This window comes from Drosophila miranda, chromosome 2 (assembly GCF_003369915.1).
Source record: "Drosophila miranda strain MSH22 chromosome 2, D.miranda_PacBio2.1, whole genome shotgun sequence".
Taxonomy (NCBI): Eukaryota; Metazoa; Arthropoda; class Insecta; order Diptera; family Drosophilidae; genus Drosophila; species Drosophila miranda.
Window position 1 is genome coordinate 26978610 of NC_046675.1, and position 27041 is coordinate 27005650.

Consider the following 27041-nt stretch of genomic DNA (forward strand, 5'->3'; position numbering starts at 1 on the left):
CGACTTGTTTCATTTTTTTAAACAATTATTTTGATAAGGACGATACCACTTTTCCAGACATAATTGATTTCAATTTAGATTATACCTACATACATACCTATGAAAAAGTTAAATTGAATATACAGTTAGATATCAATATCAATATCCAGGTGGACTACCGAGCTTGGCAGAGTGTACCAAATTTTTAAAGCTTAAGTTAACTCTTAAAGACACTAAGGTTTTTGGTGTTTTTGTAAAAGTCTTTAGTGAACCTTGGCGATGTCTATAGATTTTATCTGAATATTTGAATATCTATCCGCGAGATCGTTTTTGCGATAATCGCGGAGGATCCTTTGTCGATCTTTTCGGAACCGGAGACATCACAATGTTGCAAGGACCAAAGGAACAGTCAAGCAGTGGACTTTATCGGGTGAACGTGCACCAAACACCCTAGGGTTGGGAGTTGGCTAACAACTATGTCGAAAGTATTTTGGGATTCACTGAAGATAAAATTGAAAACTGTAAAACGATGAGCAAAGAATATTATTCAGTACTTTTGGACAGATTCGATATTTACTTGGAACAGACACCGTATTTGGCAAAGAAAAAAGAGATGTTTCATAAAGAAAATTCATGCATATGTATATAGGGTTACGAGTTACTACCTTGTTTAGCCTTTTTCCAACCGGAATAAATGTGATCATCAATGAAAAAAATCATACATTTTGAAAGCTTCGGAAATATTAATTTGAAGTATTCGAAAATATCCGTTGGATACAAATAAAAGGTACCATTCAAGTTTTTGTAAGACACATTTCTAATATATAATATAATATATATTTCGCCTGTTGTAGACCCCAAACCTCGTCGAACTCTGAGCATGTTTCTAGCTACAGCCTCGAAGACTTCTTAGAAGTTATAATTGAAACCTATGAGAGTAAAAATCAGAACAGATTGCACTGTAAAAGTGCGTAGCATCACATTGTTCCGCCAACAATATGAGACAGAAGAAAGAAGTTACTTCCTAACGTGAAAGTAGTTCGGCAATCAATAACCCACCGACGTCCCGGCACAATTGCCATGTAGGAGGCACTGGCCTATCTGCCATTCATGACCACAAAAAGGCCAAACAAGAGTCGTCGGGTGGTCCGTCCTCAGAAAATTTCGCAACGAGGTAATTGCCAGCGACTACCAAAAAGTGGTCCTCTCTCTTGGACGCCTCTGGGGGGCCACCCAGAGTGCCCAGAGTGAGAAATTGAAATGTCTTTTGTGCCACTAATAGAGAAATATACGGGCCATAATTTCGCAATGCAACAATAGCTGGGCCCAAGGCAATTGAATGAAGAGCAGTGCGAAAACGCAATGAAAAAACCGAAAGCAATGAAATGAGCATCGAGTGAACCAAATAAAAAATGGAGTCGACCGTCTTGGTGGGTAAATACTCGTGGTGTTGCTGAACGGGTCTGGCTGCTACCTTTCCCAGCGCCAGTTCTGGGCCAGGAGTCGGTGGCACTGTGCGGTGACTGTTTTCAACCCCTCGCCAGCAGCAACCCAACCCTCATCCCTTATTCACGCACACAGATAGAAGGGCAAAGGGAGAGTGAGAGGAGCGAGAGAGAGAGAGAGAGTGATAACACACCCAGTGGTTGGCAGGGGGTAGTAGCCGGGGCTGACGTTTTATACAAAGTGTCAGAAGATCCATTTAATTGTGAAATTTATTGGCCAGCAGCAGCGACAGAGGCTGCAACAGAAACAACAGCCAGAACAGGAGACAGTTTGTCTGGCCCTCTTGTTGGCTTTCTTTCGGGCTATTCGTATAGTATGTTCTGCGGTTTCTGGAAATGCTATTATACATATACATGTGTATGTAGAGAACAGGAATAGAGCCCACGACGATAAGGTCTGACCTGGCTATAAAAAAGTAAAGACAAATTCGTGTAAACAAACGGATTTACTTCGAAGATACTCGTACAGGCGTAAGGTGCCACAGTTGTTCGAGGCACGCCACGTACAAACGTGGTGTGTGGTGTGGTGTGGCTAGCATGTTGGTATTTCTATTGATAAATCCCCTCGCTCGATTATGAAACTTTCCAGTTAATTATATTTGTACAGGCTGGGTTGAGGACTCTTGGTGTTGCACAAGATTTCCAGTTTAGTTTATCATCCGATCCGGGCGGCTTTGTCGGTATTACTCGTATTTTCCAAGGGTCGCCCGCAAATCCTAGGCGGAAAAGTGGGTATGGCCCGACACACGCTAAACGATGCCTTTATCTGCATAAACACTCTTAATAAGTCGATTGTCCGCTTCCTAATCTTGCTCCGGACTCGGGACCTAATGAGCATCTCCTTCCATTATCTTTTCATGCAAATGCATGCAATTTCAGGTCTAATCCTAACGCCGCGACTTGCATAATGTCTTCCTGTGTACACACAGGACTCAGGGAGAGTACGTCACATGGTTTGTCCAAGTCCTCACACATGGCATCGGTCGGCCTAAGCTGTTTGTCCATATAAACCACAGACACAGGACGCGGATCCGTGCCCAGGCACAGGCACATACGGTTTGCAATGGAAGAACAAGAAAATGGATACTCTATCTAGTCAAGAATCTCAGCTTTCTAGCCCGATCTCCTGTGGGCAGTATTCACATTCGCATACCCAGCCCGAACCTCAATCATCATTATTATGCAATTGCATTTACAATCAAACCGAAAACCAACCAAAACAAACTCAGGGCAGCGCCCAGCTGGAAGACAAGCCCAAAAGGCAAACAGTAGGTGGTGCCGGAAGTGCCGTACAATGCCAAAACGGACGGGCGACTTTTTGTGCAGTTTTCCCATCAACATGAACCCAACAAACTAATCAAAACTAATGATGACATAATTGGCTCGATCGTGTCGTAGAGAGAGAGCAGTCACAGCAACAGCAGCAACAGCCCCAGCAGTAGGTGCAGAGTCCTGTGCGGGTCATAGAATGGAATAGGAAGTGCCTGCCGCAGATCAACACAAAGCCACACAAATCGACCTTTGTCCAGGCAAGGAAACAGCCATCAGTCAGAGGCGTTCACAAAGACGAATACGTATACGTTAAATAAAAAAGATAATTGATTTCTTTGCCAAATTCCATGCGATGACACCAAGATTTTGCTGCTCGCCGTGTGGTCTTGGTCTAGATCCTTTGATGCAATTAGCTGGAACCTACATATAATGGAGGGAAATATTGTGACATTTGGGAAAGGCGAAATTCTTAAGTAATTCATCAAAACGTAGCCACATGGACTGCTTTTCTTCATATAATTGACTCTTTCTTCAGGGACTACCTTGCGGATGTTGCCCGCAACGTAGCGTGTGCTACTGCCAAGCAAGGCACATTTCCCCTGGGGGTCGTTTTAAAAAGTAAGCAGTCTGCATTCTGATCTGATATATCAATTAGGAAAGAGCGAGCGTTGGTTTTGTATTTCTTAACAATGACTGTTGCTGTATTTGTATACACATCAAAAATGCTTGGCTGCAAAAGAGCAGCATAATGTACATAAGTTTTTACATATGTATATACGTACAAGGCATCGAAAATAGAGTATGTAAAGGTCATTCGAGTATATAAATTGTATATAGTGTTTGTAGGTAGGTATGTAGGTATGCTTGTAAAAGCATAAAGAGATATTCAAATGCTTTGTTCCGTCAAGTTTGTTCATGCAATTGAAAATGCTTTTCAGACTTCAGCCGGACGCTGAGGTATTTCAGCTTTCAGTAAATATAGGTGTAAACATGTAGGTAAATATAAATATGTGCGTACGCGGTATATGTTGGTGTAAGTATGTGTATGGGCCTTCTTCTTGGCAAGCAAAGGCGTTTAGGCACAAGCATTTGATCCACTGAGATTACTTGGTGGTCGCTACTCTTCCCCATATTCGAGTAGATTATTTGAGGTCCATTTAGGATTGCTTCCTGCTGCCTTTCCTAGTACAGCATTATGGCGGCCTGATGCTTGTCCTTGCTTTCCGGCTCTAAGCGAAGACGGCGATCGCGGCTCTCCCGACGTCTGGCATAAAGGAGAATCGTTATGTTGAGCAGCACCACAATGGTGGAAATCACGACCAAGTAGAAGCTATAGCCCAGAGAAGCCAGCCCAGTGCTATACCAGTGTTGCTGCTGGTGCTCGGTGAGAAGCACGTTGTGTATGAGATAGTGGTAGAACTGCACTAGCCATGCAACAAAGGCCACAACCTGCGCTCCTGCGGCTGATATATTGGCAGTTAAAAGCAGAACCATGGTGCCGCCTCTTTTGGCTGCCGAGGCAGACTTTAGGACGGCAGCAATGGCAGCCACGGCACACGCTAAGAGGCCAAATCCAGTGCCCAAAGTCGTAAGAAGCCAAAGCCAAAAGCTTGTGTCGCCGTTCTCAGTTCGAATAAAGGTGTAAACTGGAATGCAGATGAAACATCCCATTATTTATGGATTTTCTGAAAAATTTACGAAGGCATACCATCAACTGGATAGGTCCGTACTCCAAATCCGAGGTCTAGGTGCTGGTTTCCATAGAAAAGGCCAAAATTGACATCGCCCTTAGCTTTTGATGAAGTGTGTCTTCGCGGGTTGGCTCGTACCCAGTGGTTTGTGGTCATGCTAACAAGTAGCAGGCCAATGGCCAGGCAACTACCAAAAAATGTAGAAAAGACTAACGCACGTGTGCGCATGCTCATCTTGATAAAACTTGTGATTACCGGGGGCAAGAGCAAGGTTTTCACCATTTAGAAATCTTCAACACGAAAGACTTGAACTGCAACAAAGAAAGTTCGGTATTCAATACGCCACAAAAACAAAGGCCCGCAGCCTTCTACTTACCCTTTCCGGCTTACGGGCCGAACATAAGAGTAGTCAGACTCTTTGTTGAATTCTCCTTGATTTATTTTGAGAAATTGATATCTTTGTTATTTGTCTTCTTACTTGTTAAAATACGGTAACATCTTTTCTGTGCACTCTTTCCAGTGCTGGTCAAATTCAGAGTCAATACAAGCTAGATTCGAAAATAAATAGATGTGCCAGAAATGGCTAAATCAGAAAAGAAATTAGTTAGAAATTAGGCAAAATATTATTAGGCTTTCGTGGTTGTAGTAATTTTATTTAAATAACCGCTAAATTAGGAGCATTGTCAACTTTAAAAACATCCCTTCGATAATTGTGAATCACTTAAAAAATGCCTACAGCTTGTAGTAGGCCAAAATGGCATCACTGACTCTGCTTACTCTGCCATTGTGCTGGAGCTGCCAGATCGATTCACTTGTATACGATATACGACGTATAGGGAAAATATTTTTCATAACTTTCGTCTGGACAGCTATAGCTAGATTAAATAAATTGAATTTAATCAAATTTAAATTTGATATTGCAATATTAACTTATTGCGCGATTAGTAATTTCCAAATTGTTGCTGCTGATATTTTCACAGCAATGGCAACTCTGAGAAAATAGCGCGAAAATTTTGTCTGCTCTGCGGAAAAAACAAAGTGAAATTTCATCTAAATATGAGTAGCCGTAAACACAGGGGACACGAAAATATGGAAAATCTGTGCCCCGTCACCAGGTAACTATTTTGACAAAATAGCCAACGGCCGGAGATGTCAGAGGGCCTCTTCAATTGAAATTGCATACAGTGACGTCACAGGCACAGGCACTTGTACGAAAAGAGGTCAAAAATATATATTGTTGACTAATTAAATTGTCGGGTACTTGACCTCAGTGCTGATTGAGGCACTTTCTTGTCATGCATTTATTATTGCAGTACTTCCGTCTTTAATTTGCAGAAAACGCTCAACAAATAAGAACCTCGCTGTAGGTGCGGGCGCTCTCCTTTCCGTCACAAAAACAACTTGCTACGAAAACACTTCTTCGCCATCGGCACTAACCTACGAGGCACTAGAAGAGATGGGTGTTGGAATGTTGGACTCCGAGGAGAGCAGCTCATCAGCCATGTCGGCCATTGCACTGGTCGTGAGTACGAGCGATGACAATTCTAACGAGACTACTCCGCATGTCAGTGTGGCTCGTATGTCGCATCAGCAACCCCAACGCCTGAGTATTAGCTCCACAGGCGACACAACGCTGGACAGCAGCGGAAACAACACGATCCTTGTCGACGATATGCAGCAAAAGCTTCATGCTCTGGCCCAAGCTAAGCGCTCGGCTCTGGGCTCTGACTGTAGCAGCAACTCGAATTCCCCCAGCAAACGGACGCGAAATCCACTAGTGGCAGTTTCGTGCAACAATCAGTGCGATAGTGCTGCTCCGCTTAATATGCAGCCCTCCACCAGCAGGCAGGCCCTCCGTCAGCCCAAGAAAGCTACCCCAACGCCTACGCCCCATTTAATCAACAGCCAACAGGGAAAAGAAAGCTTCTTCGTGTATCGAACGCCCTCAATGAGTGCTCACATCAGTAGTGGGATAAACTACTTCGACAAGTTGTCAGATGAAATTTTACTGGATATTTTTAAGTGGCTGCCAAAAAAAGCACTCTTGCGGATGGCGACCGTGAGTCGACGTTTTAACCGATGTTCCCGGGATGAAACTCTTTGGACACGACTGGATCTCGGTTTTCGCACGCTTCGTCCAGCTGCCCTCGAACAGATTGTGCGCCGAGGTGTCTCTGTGCTGCGTCTGGCCCAGGCTTATGTGAGTAGTAGACTATACTATGTACTATCCCTTTGATATCTCGTTTTCATACATATATATTTAGATACAAGAGCCCGCTTTTACTCCATTGGCCTCCGACTTTAAATCCCGTTTGCAATATCTGGACCTAAGCATGACTTCCATTAGCCGAGTGTCTTTGCGCTCCCTTATGTCCCAATGCCGACAGCTAAAAAAACTAAGCCTGGAAAATGCAGAGCTTAGTGATGAAATTTGCGCTGAGATTGCAAAGAACAAATCCCTGGAGGCACTGAATCTAACTATGGCCAGCGGTTTAACGGCCAGGAGTGTGCGACTGATGATGGAATCCCTCACAAATCTAAGCAGCTTAAACATTTCATGGACAGATTTGAGTGCTGATGCTGTGACTGCCTTGGTCACACACATCTCTCCCAATGTCATTCGCCTCAATGTGGCTGGCTGCCGACGCGTACTGTTTGACTCCCGTAAGCCGCACCTAATCCCCTCAATTTCTTGTACCATATTTGTATCTCATAAGTTTTCTTTACGCTCTCAGATGTGAAATCGTTGCAGAGCCGTTGCCCCCAGCTTCTAGAGCTCGATTTGTCGGACTGCAACAGCCTGACGCCAGCGGCAATTAAGGAAATTATGCAGTTCCAAATGCTGGAATATTTGTCAGTTTCTCGTTGTTACCTTATTCCTGCGGCTAGTTTTATGTAAGTGCATTTCGTCCACCCCCATAAACAGTTTGTTATCTCTGTTCCTCTTTCAGTGAACTGAAGGATATGTCGTCTCTCACGTATCTGGACATTTTTGGAATGCTGTCGGACGGCGCAATGGAGGCACTTGAACAGCAGATGCCCAAAATGGGGATCAACAAGTTCATTCATAGTTCAGTCTCGCGGCCGACGGTAGGCTCGCGTCGTACCTCGATTTGGGGGCTGCGCACGAGGGACTAAACCCCCATGAAACCTCTTCCCAACACTAATTAATTTTTAAGCAGATCGCCTACATTTGCTATCGCCTAGCGCATTTGTTTAATTCTCAATTCAATGAAAATAATTTTAAAACACGTGATTTCTGTTTCAAAATGTGTATATTCGCGGAGTGGTCACTCGTCCACTTCGCTGAGTGGAGCAACAGGACTTTCCCATTCCCATTCGTCCCAGCTGACACAGTTCTTGAGGCTTTCTACAAAGCCCGTTTCTTCGGGGCACTTCATTTGGGTGGCTGGTACGTTAAGTTCATCACACATCCAGTAGGACGTAGGATCCCAGCTGTTCCGGAAAAATGCAATGTCTAGTTCCGTTTGAGTCTTGCAGCCAGGCTGACCATCATCATTGTAGGCATCGACAACACAGCAGGCAATCACTAGCAGGGAGCAGACGGTGAGTTGAAGCTTCATTTTGAGATAAACTGATGGCGGATGTGGGATCTGAGATTCCTTTTATAGTTACCTTGGTGCAGCCATATGCCTAGTGAAGTGGAGCCCCTACTACCAGAAAATGCTTTCAGAAATTGGCACAACAGCAAACAATCAGACCTATGTAGCACAGAACTGATAATTGATATTTTCCCTGCAAGCTCAAACATGAAGACCATGAAATATTGTAAGTCCATGGTTGTAGGAATGAGTCATGTCATGCAGTTGAAGTTCTTTGCGATTTGGAAATATTGAATACATATAATTAAGAATAGTTATCAATGTAACGAGAAGTTCACAATAATGTTTATATTGATTTGACTAATCTAATAGAAAGTAAATATTTTGTTCGGATCTTAAATTATCGTAATCGAATCTGAAACATTGTCCCATTTAAGATAAGATTGTAGCATGTACTTACATATGTGTATCAGCTGCATGGAAGCGTTTCCCACTACATTTTTATACATTAGCATATCGTCTTTGGCACTTAATGAGTGGTTATTCAGAAGCGGAATCGGGATGGGGGTGTTGATTTGATTGGTTTCGGCCCCAGTAACCAAGTCCTCATCGTCGTCATCAAACAAATCCAGCTCGCCAATCTGCCATTTCTGCCATCTCCCTGTGTTTTAATACTCCAAGCACCTCGAAAATGACTCCAAACCGTTCCAGTGTCTGGAAATTACACCAAAATACACATTAAAACAGCTATCTGATACTCAAAAAGAGTGTAGGCGTATATTATTCGGTATAGCCATGTCTGTCCGTCCGTCTTGTTTGACGCCTAGTCCTCGGAGATTATAAGAGCTAGAGCAACCAAATTTTGTATCCAGACTCCTGTGACTGTTAAAAGTTTATTTCTGGCTCTATATGGCCATCCTTCTGTCTGTTATACGAATTAGTATTTTAAATTAAAATGTTATTGATATTTACATGAGATTTAATTGATATCTGTTACTTAAACATCATTTTCATTTATTGAGTTCCATAAAAATTAAGTAAAATTGAGTGAAATCAAACAAGTTTAATTTATAATAATAATCATATTTTAAAGTTTAATGGCAATGAATGTGAGAAGAGTAACTATAGAAAATTTACTTAAATCGTCACATCGTCACAACTCACAGAAAAGAAAGAAATTAATCTAATTCTAATTTAAAACTCATATAATATAACCTATTTTTTACATTTTACTATATGTATTATATTATAATAACATGGTCGAAGGTCATAGCAACCACTGCGAATACTTCGCAACTCTAATCTCGTTGTATACAAAAAATATACATATTTAAGAAATCGTTTTATTTTGCTTTAAGTGGGAATTTTTTGTTACTACACTGTTACTAGTTACACCACCGCAGTAAAATCCTTATGATCGTGCAGTAATAGGTATTATACTTATATGCTCTAGAGCTCTGGAAATTATAATTTGCGGCACATGAAATAAACTAACTGCGCTTATTGGTCAAAAACCACCAAAACTAACACATTTTTATCGAGTTTATTTTAAAAACTGCTCTTTTGGCAAAACGAAACGGACGTAACCCTAGTGTACACAGGAACAGGAAGTTTTGTACTCGTCGATATCAGGTTGAGGCGCGATTGGATGATATTTCATTTCTAGCCCTTGAAGTTAGTGATGTAAATTTGAATGAAAACATCGATGTCGATGTCCATCGATGTTGTCAAAATCAAACATCGATGTTGGATTGATACATCGGATTTATTCTTCGATGCATCGATGTATGACCGCGAAATCAGGATCTGAAGACACGGCGACAGACTCTGATGACAGGCAGTTGTGGTACTGTTTCTGATACTGAGTTTTATTGAACAAATGGATCTCCTTATATAGCTAGCAGTGGTACTCTTATTGTATGGGAAGGAACGCACAGGCTCCATGTGAGTGTATTTTTAGATAGGGTGCACTTACTCTGTGCGGGGGTTACATTTCAGTGCATTTACTTAGGTACTTGGCAGCAATAAAGTAAATAGTTTATTGCTTCATCCTTTTTGGTGGGTTCGAGTTTAAAAGTGCAATTGTCTATTCTTAGTTTCTAATGTAATTTTCGTGTCGTCATATTCATTGACATGAAGTGACATGGACAATTGTATTTATGAGTATTTGTGTATGAGATTGTACTGTATATTCTGTAATATTAATAAGGTATATGTCTGAGACTGAACAGTACTCTTCATACCTTCCCAAACACACAACGGGTTGCCTTCGAATGATGTTAACGGCGTTCGCAGTTTCATATTTAAACAAATGTATACCATCTATAGTAAATTTGATTCATTTTAAGTCAAATATGTTTACTTTATTTGGCATTGCTGTGTTGCTGCTTACAGAAGACAAATACGCAATGATTTGAAATTAAACGATCGATGTTTTGCAAAACATCGATGCATCGCTCAACATCGGTACCAGCAAAAACACCGGAAAACATCGGTAAACATCGGCAAAAAAACATCGATGCTCGATGTGTTTTTACATCACTACCTTGAAGTATTTTCTCTTTTTCAAAGTACGGTCACTCTTTTTGCTTTTTGTGGTGCGCCTGTCCACACGTAATTTTAATCGAAAAAATTGACAAATTTTAGGCTAGTGGGAATAGTTTCACCGCATGAAGATGGACGAAGGAATGGTACTGAAGCAACCCACGGACAAGCGGTTGGGCAATGCGTGTGATTTGCCCCTGGGTCCACCCGGCGTCGACGAAAAAAGTGGAAATGGAAAAGGCGAGGAGGCAAATGCCGCGTCAGGGAAAAACAGCAAATCAAGCTCACGTCGTCGTTCAATATCGCGCCGCCGCTCGACATCTCGTCGGCGCTCAGATTCCAGAAATGCTGCATCGCCAGGTGCCTCACGTCGTAGACGCTCAATATCGCGCTCACCAAGTCCTCGCCGGGGCCGCTACGACTCTCCGGACTATGGCAGGTATCCTGCACGCCGACGTTTCGATCGCGATCGTCGACGATCTCCCGGCCGTCGGCGATCACCTCCTCGGCGCGGCAGACGCGACCGCTATGGACGGTCACGCTCCCGTAGCAATACTTCTCCCCGTCGCGGTGGTCGTGGAATCAGTCCTTCAAGCCGCTGGTCGCCCAAGAAAAAACCAGCATCTCCCCCGCTACCCCCACCACAGACTCAGGGTGGACCACCGACTCAAATGGCTCCTGCCTATGGCGTTATGCCCCCGCAAATGTATGCTCCCGGGCCGTATGGAGCTCCACCCGATGTGTACGGTCATCAGTACGGGATGGCGCCCAATGTGTTTCCGCCCCAAGGACCGCCGCCCGGATATGGCATGCCAGTGCCGCCAACAGCACAGACCAACTTCAATGCTGGCTATGGACCACTGACCACAGGCGCCTGGGTCGTAAATGGTAAAGTCACTTGCTTTTTGAAAACACGTTTTACCGTCAAAGATACATACATATGTATACACTGTGTACGAGTATATAGGGGAAAAGGGTATAATTTTTCTAGTCCTGCAAATGTTAAATTGTGACGATTTGTTCCTTTCTCATATTGCAGAATACGGTCAGCAGGTCTGGATGCCACAGACCCTGGCTGGCGTGCCGCCGTCTGCATCAGAGACACTTCTCCCACAACAGCAGCCCATGCAGGAAGCACCGCCGTCGAACCAACTAGAGGAGGAGGACAAGAAAGCGCCAGCGCTCGAGGGCGCAGGTTTGCCGCCACAGGATGGTAAGTGTGGAAATGAATTCAATTCTGGTAACTACGAAAATTCACATGCAAACCTCTCACATTATGTTTTATTATTGTTGTCATGATTACGCCCCTAACAAAAACTTGTATCTGTAACGTAAATGCGCGCAATTGGCTCGCAAACAAAAAAAAAAAAAAAAAAGCAACAAAATTGCTGTAAAGATAATCCGAATCTAGCTTTAAACGCGCAGCCAGAGCTAATGCTGACACACCTGGGCGAGGGCTTGAAAAATAACATTCCCTTTCGAAAAGAACGCATTTTTTGCCGTTTTTGTGTAGTCGAAAAATCGCACTTCTTGAATGGACGCTCCTCGTCGTCACCCCAACATGCACTCCAACCCCAACGAGGACGGGCCGATCAAGCCACACTACACGGTCAGACCCGATCCGATCCGATCTGATCCGATGCGATCCGGAGACCGCATCCGCGTGTAACTAGCCGCTGAAATGCACTCGAGAATGCATTTTGTAAATGAAATTTGAACTTGCTTTTCTCTGGCGAAAATGCGTACTAATTTGCATCTCTCTTTTCATCCCCCATCCATATAACTCGAATCTCCGAATGGCAGCTGTGGCCCAGGAAGCAGAAAATCAAAAGGATGAACTCAAGAAGCAGCGCACCAACTACGTGAAGAAGGTGACCCTGCTCAAAAAGGAAATGAAGGTGCTGACGGATCAGCGTGAGGACTTGGTGGACGGTGACGGCGCACCACCCTCGCCAACTACAAAGGCCTTCATTGAGGAAAATGATCGCCTGCAGGTTAGTACATAACATGAAGGACACTCCTAACAAAGTCCGTTCTCGCACCCCACATCTCACACTCATTTTCACTGGCGTTGCAGGTGCAGATAAAGAAGAAACTTGACACCATTGAAAATGTAATCGACATGCTGAATGGCATCATTGGGGACGAGGAACACGAGCACGACGATGAGCAACCCGCGAGCATTCGCGCCAAACAGAATGTGAAGCCACCGCCAGAACCGGTGGCTAGTAGATCTCACACCACAAGCGAAAGTACCGCTGATAGCTCCGACTCTAGTTCATCGGCTAGCAGCTCATCCGAATCGTCCTCCGAGGGTGAGGACGAGGAAGACGGCGACGGCGACGAGCCCGGCGACGGTACTCCTACAAATCTACTGAAGCACCGAGCAATGAAATCAATGAAGTCGAAGCAGCGACATGGTGAAGCTACAACGAAACCAGCCCCAGCTCCAGCACAAAACTACAATTTTGTGTTTTTCGATCCCGAACAGCATTGGTGCGACAGCTGTGGAGTGTTCCCGAAAACGGCACGCGACTATCTGAAGCATTTGCATGCCGAGGAGCACATGAATCGCGAGACCATAGAGACGCCCTGGCATGTGGGCATTGACCACGACCCCTATCCCACGTTTGAAAATGCGCCCATCAAGCGTGTGCCCGTAAGAGGCATGCAATTCCTCGTCCCGGCCAACGCCTGGTTCTGCAAGCTGTGCAGCGTTTGGATTGGGGACCTGCACTGTGCCTCAGCGCATCTCAAGTCCAGACTCCATTCCAACAAATACGAGGTGAGCTTTTAGTTGCGATGCATGCTGTGTAGGAAACTCTCGGTATGCGGAGTACAATGCCTACAGTAATATGCAATGTTTATCATCCACCTCCATTAAGATCTTCATTAATCAAACGCCGAACTATGAAATTGAGTGGATCGCCAATCGCGAACGGGCTGTTCAACAACAACAGAAAGAGGACGATGCCGCGAAGAGCAAAAAGGTGAAGAAGGACGACGACAAGGCTTCCAAGAAGCGCAAGAAGAAGAGGTGAGTACTTTTGAGCTGAATAATTACCGAATATTCAAAATAATTCCTTATAATCCACTTCCGTTCAGTGGCGAAAAGAAAAAGAAAAAGCGGAAGCATGGAAAGAAGAGCAAGCGAAATGCGAACAGTACCTCGTCATCCTCGGAAAGCTCTTCGTCGGAGGAAGAGAACCCGCAGCCACCCAAGAAAGTCCATGCCGAGGATACAGTGACTGTTCCAGTAGATAAACCAATCAACGCCTCCTCTATACGAGTGACCATGCGCAAGCAGGAGACTCCCTTGGTCACTAGGCCGGATGGTCCCTTTCAAGCCATAGTGCCTCCCCCTCCTCCCATCATCAAGGATTCCCTGAATGCGCCAGTCCGCGGCAAATGGACAGGCGAGGAAAATTCTGAGGAGCAGAATAAACGGGACGACGCCATGCTGCAGCAGTGGAACACTGTGCAGCCAGTAATCAGCGAGAGTGAGAAGAAGCTGCTGGAGCAGCTCAAGGGAAAATTGAAGAGCAAGGGCCACCGCGAGTCAGAGGAAAATAAAACCTCCGCTTTGTCTGCAGCGCCCGCAGCAGAGAATAAATCAATGCGCGGAGGGAGCCGTCGTTCCCGCAGCCCTAGGAGGCGTAGCCGTTCTCGTAGCACAAGTCGCGGGCGCATCGATCGGGATCGGCGAGATCGCGACCGCGATAGGGATCGTGGGCGTGACCGCGATCGTGAGCGCGACCGTGAGCGTGACCGTGATAGGCGTCGGTCACGCAGCCGCGGTCGCATGCGCTTCTCGCGGTCTCCTTTGAGGTCCAGCCGAAGAAGTCGCTCGCGCGACGTGCGACGTCGTCGCAGCCGCAGCCGCTCCGAAGAACGCGTGGAGCGACCAGTGATCAAGCATTCCGAGTTCCGGCCGCGAGCTCAGCCTGAGCGTAAGCAGAGCGAGATCAAACGCGAAAAGAAAGATTCAGAAGCAAAGCCAAAGCTGCCGAAGAGCAGCAGCACTGCCACAATTGGAGGCAAGAAGCTTCCCTTTATCGGCAAGATGCCAGTATTCAAAAAGCAGCCCACAGCAGCATCTAGCTATGATGCTCTTGCCTACACCAACGGCTCCTTCGAGGCGCCTCCACCTCCGCCGCCCATGGGAGGACCCACGGCGCCGGTGGCTGTCCGACACATTGCGCCGACAGCCGCTCAAATACAAATGGCCATGATGGAGGATGCCTTTGGCAATGCGCCACCCTTTCATCCGGATGCCGGGATTATGGTCGACTACGATGAACTGATGCCGGATCCTGTTCAGTTTGCCAGCCTGATGACTAACTGCCCTCCTCCACCGCCCCCGGGAGGAGGATCTGATGGGGAACTGCACGATTTGCACGACGCCGAGCAAGAAGCTAACGGCGACGATGACGAGGATGTATTGCCTCCCGGAATCGATGAGGCCGAAACGGATTTGGTGCCGCAGTCATTGGATGGAGAGGAACAGCTTCGGGACGGGGAACTGCCGAAGGATCTCGCCGAGGCACTCGACATTATTTTCCCCACCGAGGGATCGGCGGGTGATGCTACGGACGACAACAGCCAGACGCAAAGCGAGCCACAAACCATCACGACTATCGTCGAGGATGAGCCAGCACTAAACGAGGACAATCTACAGGACTTAGCTAAGCAGGGCATTCACCTGGTGACCATCGGAGAGGCAGATGCCTCCAACGCAGTCAATTCACCCATGGAAATGTCCACTGAGGATGAAGAGTCCCAGCAGCTGCTCAATGGCAAATCCGAGTCCGAGAGCCTAAAACTTTTTGATGCAGAAGACATACCCATGCCCAGCTCACCCAAAGCCCCTGGGCCCGTTGTCGCTGTTGAGACAAAGAGCCAGGTTATCAGTGACCCCGTGGACCTTTCGGACATACCACAGCCACCGGCATCACCGACAGAGAGTGAGAAGATGAGACGCCAGGCGGAGCTGGAAGAGCTGGCCATGTTGGGCATCGACAGCAGCGACATGGCAGCACAATGTATGTAGAGCGGCACTCCAGCTAGCCCAATCGCAAAAAATAAACACAAACACACCCAACACTAAATCATTGCATCAAATAAAACGACAATCACATTTACGACACTTTTACTTTTCCACGCATTCGTCCCCTTTCTGTTCTTTTCAATATATTCTACATTTAATCTATCAATCTATCTGTATACTTATTCTTAGATGCGTTGTAAGGTGTTTGACTTGTTCCGCGAAACGGCAGCCGGCGTTGTACGTGCACACGCGCAGATGCGGCGATGGACGCCTCGGGATGGCCCAAAAAAAAATCGATCAGTTTTTATTTTTAAGGTGATACCGAATCTATGTATGAGTATTTAAATAAATGCGCATATATGTATGTAATATATGTATGATGGAAACTAGAGAACGCAATGGTTTCCGCGGAATAATTTTCGGCGGAGTACATGATCGAATTACCAAAAGTGTATTTTTTGCGTTTTATTAAATGGCACTTAAAAAATATATAAATGGGTTCAGCTAGTACAAAATCTTAGGGACTACTTCCTTACGGCTATCCACTGGGATAGACATCCGATCCGCGAATAACATTATGCTCGTACTCGTATAGCCACTGCATATACATATTACACATATTCTAGCTTTTGATTTTTGTTCTTTGTAATAGGTACATGGTTTCTCGGTAAGTCAGCCTAGGTTTATGCCTAAAAGAGCTCTCTAATAGAGTGGTTTAGTAACAATTTTTGTGGGTTATGTGTCGATGGACAAATTACGTAGCTTTAGCTTTGTGCGAGCCCCTGGTAGATAGAAACGAGTCAACAATGCGGGGTGAGGGCTTCGTTTTGGCCTATGATATGGATGAAGTGTATAACCGTACGAGTATATGCATGTAGTTTTGGCATGTTAAAAGTATCCTCGACATATAGTATTTTTAGGTATGAAGTGGGGCTTATGCAAAGGTTAATGATTTATAAATAATTTTGAATCGAAAGGTGTGCAGTTTCTGGTATTGGTGGCCCCGTCGATCCGGCTGCTATAAGTGGGTGACGCGCACGGCCCGCTGCCGTTGGGCCCTCGCATTCGAGTCGGGGGCTCTTAGCTAAAACTATAAGTCCGTAATCGGTCCGTCGGCCACGCTGAATTTCGCTGCCGCTGCCATTGAGGTTGACGGTGGTGCGCCAGACATGGTCGGATTCCAATTCGATTGGTTGCCCTGGACCTGGACACTTAGGTCTCTAACCAATTTTTCAAGTCTACAGCATTGTTATAGTAGTAGATGGATGGCCACAACAGAGCGTGGAAAGAGAAGAAAAGAAATGCAAAAAATGGTAAGTGTCTATGATTAGTCACCGTATTTAACTTGGTTTAAATGATGGATGGTGAATGATAGTGCCTTTGAGAACTTTGCATGCATGTGAAATAAAATTGTGCTTGGTTAGTGAGAGAACATAGTATTAGAATAGAGCATAGACTACACCCACGCTATGATACGTTGATTGGCCTCCTTACGTGCGGCGGCAGCTTCGCTAAGTTCGCGCTTGAGCTGGGCATGCTCCTTTTTGCGCGGCAACAGGGGCGGAGGAAGTACGGGATCCGGATCTACATGCTCTGCAATCAGTGCAAACGTGGGCGGGCTCTGCGCGGTTTGCTTGGCCAGATCTGGCGGCTGCGAGGGCTGGATAGTGGGTGCGGGCAGCCCATTACTGCGGGACTCGCTGCTGGAGCATGAAAGGCGCTTGGGAGTGGTCACAGATACAGCCTCGCTGTCCTCTTCGGTCTGCTCCTGCCGCTGTTCTTCGTCCAACTCGTCATCCTCGTCCAGCGCGTGCGTAGTTTGTGTCGGGGTCTGGTGCATTATTCCGTAATGTAGATTGAACGACTGGGCACGTCGTGGCCCCGCTCCTGCTGCTCCAACACCACCGCCATTGGGGAATGGCTTACGCGATCCACGAGCCCGATCGTTTTCGTAGATGATGTCGTGATGGGCTTGCCGCTGATTGTAGCAGCTGGCCAGCGCCTGTCGCAGATACTTATTTTCTGCCTCCAGATGCGACAAGCGTTTTTGTGTCTCCTTTCGCTCCAGACGCAACTGCATCACGTGCGACTGTGTTCCGTGTTCCGGGGCATAAGAAATAGGAGGATCTTGAGCAAGAGATAATCGGATGGCGATTTGCACTCACCTTCAAGTCATCAATGTCGCGCAGTATACGAACATTGCCCTCGTTCAAGGACCACTGACGCTCCTCGACCATTGATTTGACTCTAAGTAGAAGGAAGATCCCATTAGTCTCTATAAAATCTCCAAAGTACGGTGTACATACCGACTCAGCATGGCATCTTCGCGGACTCGCGCGGCCTCCTTGACCTCGCGCACAACGTCGGTCATCATGCCAGGCGTATAGGCGCCTAGAAGTCAGAAATTGAGCAATTAATCATCGAGTGCTTTGTGGGTCCGAGCAGAGAGGTGGAGGTGCCGCCTAGCTTGTACTTGTACCTGTACCTGAATGAAAAGTGGGCGCCGGACTGTGCGTCCCACCGAATCCACCGCCAAACACCAGTGGCTGACTCTGTGTGCTTAATCCGCTCAAGCTATCTCTACGGTGGCGCATGCCCCCAGCGCCAGCGCCAGGGCCGGGGACAGGGCCAGCCCCCGCCCAGGCCTGGCCGTTAGGAGCGTGCTTTAAAGCTTCGATATCGACTGTGATTACGTGTGCAAAAGAATACATAGAAAGATGGCAAAAGGTAAAAGGTGAAAGAAAGTAGCAACAAATACAAATCAATGGGGAATAGCGATACGTTATACACAAGTAGATAAATACAACAACAACAACAAAACATAAGGTTTGTGAAACAAAAGCCAAGAAGAGATCGGATCGGATCGGATCGTACAGGAAATATTGTGAATAACGTAAGGTTCCCAGGGCTCCGATAGGGTCCATGGCTGGATCTCTCGACCAGGCACTGGCTGGAACGAACCTTTTGTTTCATGCAAATTGCGACATATCTTGGAATTGGTGTCGTGCAGCAGATTAATTTGCTCCATCAGCGCCGCAAAGAACTTGTTCTGCTGCACCAGGTCGCAGCCGCTGTCGTTGGTGTTGGTGTTGCCATTGCCATTGCCATTGCGGCAGTCGGGCGTGTTCTGGCCACTTAGCTTGGAGTCATTGTCTGAGGGATTCAGCAGGCAGGGATCGCTGAATCGGAACCTGTAATGATTCGAGTATTAAGAAGGATACCTAAAGCTTCAAAGCTGTCTTCTGTGTGCTTACCCTCTGCTAAAGTTTGGATTGCTTCCGTTCAAGACATCCGTGGAATTCTGCTCATGTTCCGAGGTGGCGCCACCCGTCCCTCCCATCATATTGACCAGTGGCGGCAGGCTGGCAAACTCTTGCCCCCCATCCCCGCAATAGCCCATGCCCAGGCCATAGCCATTGGGGTAGCTTTGGGGCGGAAAGAGCATCGGATATCGATGGCTTAGGGCCTGCGAGTGCTGTGCGAGCGGGGGGAAACATTACTGCAAATGGCTCACGAAATCTAGTTCCGCCCTAATGGCTTCAACTCACGCGCTGAATCCCCAAGCTGAAGGGCGTGCCAGTGCCCATGCTATACGGCTGTGAATGGGAGCGCATAAGGAACTGCTGTTGCTGTTGCTGCTGCTGCTGATGTTGCTGCTGTGGCTGTTGTTGTTGTTGTTGTTGCTGAACTGCCGCCTGAGTCACAAAGATTTGCTTATTAGCCGTTGCTGTGGGCGGAGTAAAGTCCAAGAATTCGGAGGATGACGACAGCTGGGCATTGGTAGCATCTCGCAGGCAATTCTCCAGCCAGGCATCTAGATGATCCTTGGAATAGTTTTGGCCTGTTCCATTACTTTTGCTGGCACTGGCACTGGTGCTGCGATTCATGTGCGAGGGTGCTGCCGCTGCTGTGGTCTGAGTGGACGCTGCTCCTACGCTGCTCCGAGACTTGAGCTTCTTGCGCTTGGTGACGTCCAACACTACAAAAAAGACACAACACGAGAGTTAGAACTGGCCAGAAGTGTTTTGTATGCATTTACTAAAGTCCAACTGCCGATGAGAGATACTAATTCAAAGAAAAGGAGGACTGTTTGCCTTACTGTTTCCCGTTTCCCTCTGTGAGCCGCTGCAGCCAGACATTGCAAAAACGTAAATGACTCACAGTAAGAGCTCGGCTGCAACTGACTATTCAACTAAGCTCAGCCCCAGCTCCAGCCCCAGCCCCGGAGCGGGCCCGGTGCCAAACGACGCTGCTTCGAATCGACTCGACTCGGGCTCGCCAAGTTATTTCAGCCCACAAAAATGTCGCGGGAGCTCGCTCCAGTATGAAAACGGGTTTCGCTCGCCGTCCGCTCGCACTGTTTGGATGTCGGATTTGGCCTGGGTCTCGACTAGGTAAATATTTGGCTTTGGAAATTCGATCGGATCGCGAGCGTTTTCTCTTGGCAAAACGGCTGCCACCCTGTCACCCGACCCAAGTTTTCAATAGCGAACCGGTACGTCGATACGTCGATACGTCTGGCAGAACAATGCACCGATCTTGGAGCGCCTGAAATTGCAGCCCACAATCCACAGGCATTCGGCCCAGTCCCTACTCAATTGACGAAGCTCCCCTTGTGGGAGTCATCGACTGGGCGCTGTCTCGGTTTGCAGCACATTCCAGCGACATGCGCGAGCCGATCGACGTATCAACGTATCAGAGTCCCTCCCTGGGGCCCTGGGCTGTCCGTTTATATTTAGCCCAGATCAGGGGGAGCCGGTTGCCGCGGGATCTCGCTCTTCTGCGAGTGGGAGTGTCTAGGCTTCGGCGTCGCTCTTCAGCAGAAGGGTAGCCTTGGGGGTGCTAAAAATAGCCTGGAATCGAATTATCAAGCGGATGCGGACACTCGCGTTCGGGTCCTAAACAGTGGTTGCTTCTGCTCGCTAATGTCGGGGCTGTTTCAGCTTCAACAAATTACAGACATCCCATGTTAGCTCCAATAAAAGAATGTTTTACGAACGACATCTTTCAGAAACTCAAACATCGAAGAGAGCTTCGAGGTTTGAAGGAATACTTTCTGGCCTTTCCTGTGACGACATGCCGCATTCCTTCGGTAAACGGCAGTGCATTCCTTCAGAAAATATTTACATTAGGGGCTCTATCTCAAGGTCGGACTTCCAATGGCGTCCATGCTTGCGTAACATTCTCCAATAGCCTCATTTGCGGGCTAATCGTTTAGCCATTGTTCCAAATTGAAATCGCATTCACGTCACTTACCCCATTTCAATGCCACAGCAGATCAGAACAGATCACAGAGATCAGATCGGATCGCGTGTACGGCGGTTGTATCACACCAGACCAAGCCCCGAAATTAAATCAATCACTGACCGTGAACCTGCCGCCCGCACAGACAGACACGGAATGTCGTTTGTGCCGCATCACCAGGTGGATCCGCACACAGCCTCCTAATCGCAAGTCTTTGCGGATGGAGGCTTCAGTTGCCATTTTACTGGGGTTTGCACTGAGAAGTTAATCTCTGACATACTTGTGGTGTTTAGCTCAGTTTAGGGGCAAAGGGGTGTGATCTTACAGATACTTGAAGTACCTTCAATTTCAGGCAAGAACTTCCGTGTTGCAAAGCAAGAAACAAAACCACTCTATTAACTATATCTGTTAGCTATAGCTTAACCGAGCTGATCCGATTGTGACTATTGATAGGAGTTTGTCACAAAAAGATTTAGTACTTAGACGGCTCCACGCGAACAGAATCCAACACGTATTCCCCGACAACATTCCCCATAGAAGCGGACTCCTACTCCGCCCACGGGCTCACTTACAAATCGGTTGGATGGCTGTTTGGCGTGCATGACGCCTTATAGAGAGGAGGATAGGGCACCTGTCCATTAAGAACAGTGTGGCTTGTCGTCACATCGCGTGCCGAGGTGCTGCAGTCTTGTTCAACAAATTAACAAGGCATTTAGCTCTTTTTAGCTCCTGTTCTTACGCCCTTCTCGGGGTGTCTCAGCCTCACCTCTGCTGCTGCTGGGCGTTCCAACGCCCGGGGCATTCTTGTGGAGAACGCTGGTGCCGCTGGGCGCGGGAGTGACGCTGGAGCTGGTTGCAGCCGTCTCTGTGGCACCGGCTCTGCTAGAGTCCACTCCTCCGCCCCCGTTCGTGTTGATCTCCGTCTGGGTTGTGGTTGTCATTTTTGCCGCTGAAAGCGATTGCAGCGCAGCTCCTAAAACGGGTAGAAGACAAAGAAGAACTTATTATTCAATATCGTTTTACGTTTCGTACGACTCGGCGTTCGACCATGAAAACAGCACTGGAAAAGCCGTCAAGAAAAGATGCACTTTGGGAAGCCAGGGGAACGGACAGCAGGAGATCGAGGGACGGGTGGTCGGAGCGACAACAAAGGCACAACAGTGTGCAACGTGTACACTGTACGGGGCCGGAAAACACCTGTCCCTTTTCTTTTTGCATTTGCAGCGACTTGAGCGACTCCGAGAGCTTAGAGTGGTGGTTGCAGAAGTTGCTGGCGTTGTTGTTGTTGCTGTTGGCACGGCCCCTCCTCCACTTTGTTGACGAAAAGTAAACAAAGATATGACATGGAAGAGCACCCATACCGCATCCCTCAGGCAGTAGTCAGTAGTCAGACGTATGACACGTATTGTATGCACCCCCAAAGGGTCGGTAACCAGGTGCCGCACAGAATGGCAGACGATAAGAAGGGAAGGGATACATGGTATAGTATGTATGTACATGCAATAGCCAAGGATCGTCGGAAGGTATCCATTTCCTGCGACCTCTTCCAGCACCTCTGAACCGTTCCGATCATCGACTGAGCCTCTGAATAAGCTGAATGAATGGAAGAACCCATTCTGGCTTCTCTGTGTGGGTCTCCGTCGTCAGGTTCTTTTGGGAAAGTTACAAGCATTTGCATGCCCCCCACCCAACAGAGGCGTAGAAACGTTGAAGTTGAATGTGGATTTTCTTTGAAAGCTGGCTCCCGTTTATGACAGCGTAATTGCCGGGCCGTTAGACGAGGAGCACATGGAAATGGAAATTCTGGCCGGAAAATTAACAGAGCGCTGCCACTCTTGAGACGGCGGGGCAGGTGCCTGTGGCAATTATGCAGCTACAAAGTGCTGGTAGATCCCCAATGCCAGCCCCATGCACCCACGCCCCTACACGCACGAGTATGTACTTATGTACATGTATGCATGCAGATCGTACTCCGTTCGGTCTGATTGCAATGGTCAAAACCAGTTTAGCCCAAAATGATTTGAGGCAACAATAGTGCACGACGAAAGTCAAGCGACGCTTTGCTTTTTCCACGCTCGTTAGATACAAAGATGCAGATACAAACACAAAGATAGTGCATGCTTGAAGATACCCTACACGGATACGTAGATACAGAGAGGCGGCCTTTGTGTGGGTTCCAATGCCAAGCGAGTGTGTGGCTAAAACAAATTAAAACAAGAGAAAAAACAAGCGACGGGACACGACGACGTTTCAATACCCTTTCATACTTTACTATGTATTTCTGTTTAAATAAAAGTAAACCACTGTCCGGCGGTTCAGTTGTTCTAAAAACTACATAATAATCACGACAGTAATGGGCGGCCACATCCAGGATCGGTGGACGGGCGTTACAAACGTATGGTAAAAATGAGAATGCTTGCTAAAAGAAGGGCATTAAGCTAGCAAACGAGATACAGAGTCACTAGAAAAGAGAGGAAGAGTCAGACACGGCACGTTTGGTCATTAAGTACACCAAGTATCTCAAAGATACACAGCCCCATACACATGAACATTCACATGCACATCCCTATTCCCATTTCCATTCAAATGTATCCACACAAACACAGACACAAACACAAACGAGCGCCCACAGCTAAACAAGCAGCCCATTGTTGCTGCGATTCTCCGTCGAGACGAAAGTGAATTAAGTTTTTGCATTTTCTTGGGTCCCGCCCGCGAATTCGAAGCGAAGGGAAATGCCGAACAGCCTCCGGAGGAAAGGCAGGGCAAAAGTAACAACAATCGCAGCGACAGCGGCGCTTAATTTAATTTCCGATAGCGCAAAAATGTTTGATATCATTTGCGTGATAAGCACGAGTGCCGCTGTTCCGTCAAATAAGTAAAATGATCGGAATTCCGCCATAGGAATGGTGTTTTCTGCCAAAACAGTCTAAAAACCTATTTAAAAATACACGCATAACTATAATAAAAGCTGATTAGGGCTTAGATAATTCCCATCGAATTGCAGTATCGGTATAAACTACTTTCAGCCTTATCTCTGCCCTCGCAGATACAATTGAGTTACCGCCAAAGATAAACCTTACTTTCGCCGCCGTCCATGACTCTGCTCCCAGCCCAACAGAATGCCCAACGACAACGACAACGACACCGATGGCATCAACATCAAGTCTAAAGCGTAATGTTTCATTACATTGGCTTTGGCTGTCCCTGAATATCTGCGCGGCAAGGTGAGATTCAGCTCCGGCAAAAAATAAAAGACGCCGAAACATTCGTGTGCTTTTTGGCTCAAGTTCTTGGCTCTTGACACGATGCCAAGAAAAAAGCGCATGCCGCAGTAGAGAAGCAGATGAAGATGAATATCTATGGCTGGTGGGAAAAAAAAGGGAAAACCGCTTAAACATAAAGAAGTGGAATGGAGCTTAAGCCATCGGAATTCCCAAGAGAGATAGAGAGAGAGAGAGAGAACTAGAGGGGAGTGGGAGACGGAGGCTATCGGGGTTCACGTTCACCCAAAATAAAGCAATACGAACCGGTTTTTGGACCAATAGTAGTACAAGCATTTCTCCCCTGATAGATGGGATCGTGTGTAGTATGAGCATTCATACCACACATTTTAATGACAATGATAAAAACAAAGCAAAATGAACTGAAGTCAGGGGCGACGCGACCATGGACATGGCCATGGAGATGGCGACCCCACCACCAAATCACCGGACGGGACGCCATCAATGACTGACTGCACACACACACACACACACACTCGCAGAGCGGGAGCGAATCGCTTGGTTTGTTGACCCAAGCGCAAAGCATTCGAAAGATCGAAGAAATAATAATGAATGAAAGGAGACGACGCGATGACCAAGCCATATGCCTCCGCCAAGGAGTTGAGATGGGGCAATCGCGTTGCAGTGGAAGTGTCATTGCAGCTGCCATTAAGAAACCAAACAGCAGGCAGTAGACAGCAGACAGCGGACTGATGGCTATCCGAAAGTAGTCGCAGAGACCAGCACCAAAGCGGGCACTTGCTCACTGACAATGTCATATGGGCTGGGAATGACAACTATCGAGTTTCCAATCCCCCTCGCGTCTCCTTTTCCACAGCACATAACGAAAATGAAAATAAATGATGTGTGTGAGATGACGTCGTCCACATTGCCATCGACTCCGGGGCGGCTGCTACTAGCGCCGCTGGCCAGCTGAGTAGCTGTTGGGGGACTAGCTGGCGGGGGCGTGTGGCTCGTGTTGTTGCGCCTGCATGACTTTGAATTCGAAATGGTTTTCTTATAGTGGAGCGGCACAGCCCAACGCATTGCTCAAGGTTTCAGCAAATCAGCACAAATAAACATATGTATTTCTATGGGTATTTATCAAAGTTACCTACGCGTTGCAATCGGCTGGAGCAGAAGCAGGTGCACTGAAGTAGCCTAGAAAGCCTCCAAAAGAGAGCTATTCCGAGGGATAAATTCTAATTAGCTGCTTAAAAATGCTGGTGCCTGCTCAATGGCATTTCAATTTTTGCACACAAACACACCACACAAGCACAAGCACAGGCACGGGACGGGCTCAATGGCATTGGAAATTTTAAATTCTTTTGCGTCACACATACGATTTTGTATTGAATTTTCGTTCAGCGCAAAGTGATTGATTTGTAAATTATAAGTCTCAGTGAGACAACAGCTGGCGGGCAGACACAACGGTTTTGAATAATAACCGATAATTATGATAACTCGCGCAAAATAACGGAGCTAAGTTGCAAACAAATTTGTGTTGTTGTTTTCACCGCGACCAGTGTGACCGACCCTCAGAAATATACAGAAACATACCGTCTTAAGTTAAAAATATACCATAAATATACCGAAGAGCTCAAGTTCTATTATACATATTCCTTAATTTTGATATTCCGTCCAATATTAATAGCTATATAGAACATTTAGCCAAGCCTACATAATTTAAACCGATTAATGAATCAATTTTCTACTTAACTGGCTTATTTCAAATACTGGCTTCTATTGGATTTTGCGTAAATAAAGGTTCTAGCGAAATAGGTCAAAACAAAAAAAAAACGAAAGAGGATTGTCGTTCATTTAGAGATTCCGTTGAATAATTCTGTCTAACTAAAACCTTAAGTTTTGCCCACGTAACTTTAGGCTATTGATTAATCAATTTTATACTTAACTGGCTAGTTTTTGTTCCTTGCTTTTATTGCAATTTAACTAAAACAGGGCTTAAACAAAATAGTTCAACAAAAAAACAGTCGCAATGTTGCTGGCATTTAGAGACATGATGCGTGAAAAGGCCTGTGTACACCCTATATCGTTAATTTTATATGAAGATAAAACGTAATTTATTAAGACCTTTTCTCAAATTGATATTCTTTATTATATTCTTATATTATTTATTTTGATCCAGATACCTACGGAGCCTGGGATGACAATCAATTTCTCAATTCTATAACACCGTTTTCCGTAGGGTATGAGAACTAGTGTTGCCGGTAATTTTTGTTGTCAACCGGTTATTCATCAATAAATACTCGTTTTATATCTTCGGTCGAATATTCCCAGCTATATAGATCTCTCAGTTTTGCCCAGATAATTTTATATAATTGATAAATCAATTTTCTACTTGATTGGTTTATTTTAAATAATTGCTTTTATTGGATTTCTATATAACGTTACAAATTAAATTTAACAAATTGATAAAATCGACAAAATATACCATTATATAACGATATACAGTAAATATCGGTTCAATTTTTACCAAAAAAATACCGAAAATTTATAAAAATACCGTAAACGCGACCCTCAGAAATATACCACAACGAACCATCCAATTTTTAAAATATACCGTAAATATACTGACGAACTCAAGTTTTATTATACTTATTCCTTGTTTTTGATATTCCGTCGAATATTACTAGCTAGAAAGCTAACCCAGCTATGCCCACATAATTTAATACAATTAATAAATCTATTTTCCACTTGACTGGTTGATTTTAAACTTTTGCTTTTGTTGCATTTAGTCTGAAAAAAAGGTTTTAGCGAAGAAGGTTAAATAAAAAAAAAACTTTATAAGACGTAAGAGAATATTCGTTACTATTGCTAAATTTGTTGACACCGATTCATCCCCGATTCAAAGAGAGCCTTAACCGATTTGATGGGAGCAAAAAGAGCCAATAACCGTTTCGATGAAAGCAGTT

General features: G+C 45.9%; 5 protein-coding genes across 14 annotated transcripts; 2 read left to right on the forward strand and 3 right to left on the reverse strand.

Annotated features, from left to right (window-relative positions):
- Window positions 1-3428: 3428 nt before the first annotated feature.
- On the reverse strand, window positions 3429-4969 carry LOC108156141. Its single transcript, XM_033389892.1, has 3 exons — window positions 4824-4969; window positions 4465-4758; window positions 3429-4402 (listed from the first exon to the last, which is right to left on the reverse strand). Exons 2-3 carry the CDS (start codon window positions 4727-4729, stop codon window positions 3939-3941), a joined length of 729 nt encoding a protein of 242 aa, XP_033245783.1. The 5' UTR covers window positions 4730-4758; window positions 4824-4969; the 3' UTR covers window positions 3429-3938.
- Window positions 4970-5265: 296 nt separating this feature from the next.
- Window positions 5266-7698, forward strand: LOC108156140 (S-phase kinase-associated protein 2). Its single transcript, XM_017287455.2, has 5 exons — window positions 5266-5562; window positions 5783-6647; window positions 6712-7111; window positions 7183-7342; window positions 7399-7698. Exons 1-5 carry the CDS (start codon window positions 5504-5506, stop codon window positions 7583-7585), a joined length of 1671 nt encoding a protein of 556 aa, XP_017142944.1. The 5' UTR covers window positions 5266-5503; the 3' UTR covers window positions 7586-7698.
- LOC108156143 lies at window positions 7636-8257 on the reverse strand. Its single transcript, XM_017287457.2, has one exon. The coding sequence runs from the start codon at window positions 8029-8031 to the stop codon at window positions 7738-7740; it is 294 nt and encodes a 97-aa protein (XP_017142946.1). The 5' UTR covers window positions 8032-8257; the 3' UTR covers window positions 7636-7737.
- A 2331-nt stretch (window positions 8258-10588) lies between these two features.
- LOC108155959 (zinc finger matrin-type protein CG9776) lies at window positions 10589-15992 on the forward strand. 3 transcript variants are annotated; one of them, XM_017287123.2, is made up of 7 exons: window positions 10589-11442; window positions 11594-11767; window positions 12358-12548; window positions 12632-13339; window positions 13440-13591; window positions 13660-15596; window positions 15791-15992. In XM_017287123.2, exons 1-7 carry the CDS (start codon window positions 10680-10682, stop codon window positions 15799-15801), a joined length of 3936 nt encoding a protein of 1311 aa, XP_017142612.1. In that variant the 5' UTR covers window positions 10589-10679; the 3' UTR covers window positions 15802-15992. The 3 variants fall into 3 exon arrangements, with proteins under 3 accessions (XP_017142612.1, XP_017142613.1, XP_033245782.1); XM_017287124.2 differs by lacking the exons at window positions 10589-11442; window positions 11594-11767 and adding an exon at window positions 11963-12256; XM_033389891.1 differs by lacking the exons at window positions 10589-11442; window positions 11594-11767; window positions 12358-12548 and having other exon boundaries at window positions 12882-12974; window positions 13046-13339.
- On the reverse strand, window positions 15579-25635 carry LOC108155960 (AF4/FMR2 family member 4). Of its 8 annotated transcripts, none has more exons than XM_017287128.2 (10): window positions 25452-25635; window positions 21612-21818; window positions 19150-19580; window positions 18856-19076; window positions 18563-18792; window positions 18081-18284; window positions 17908-17992; window positions 17767-17848; window positions 17068-17690; window positions 15579-16839 (listed from the first exon to the last, which is right to left on the reverse strand). In XM_017287128.2, the coding sequence occupies exons 2-10, from the start codon at window positions 21784-21786 to the stop codon at window positions 16692-16694; spliced, it is 2199 nt and encodes a 732-aa protein (XP_017142617.1). In that variant the 5' UTR covers window positions 21787-21818; window positions 25452-25635; the 3' UTR covers window positions 15579-16691. The 8 variants fall into 8 exon arrangements, with proteins under 8 accessions (XP_017142617.1, XP_017142614.1, XP_017142615.1 ...); XM_017287125.2 differs by having other exon boundaries at window positions 25227-25635; XM_017287126.2 differs by having other exon boundaries at window positions 25223-25635.
- Window positions 25636-27041: the final 1406 nt, after the last annotated feature.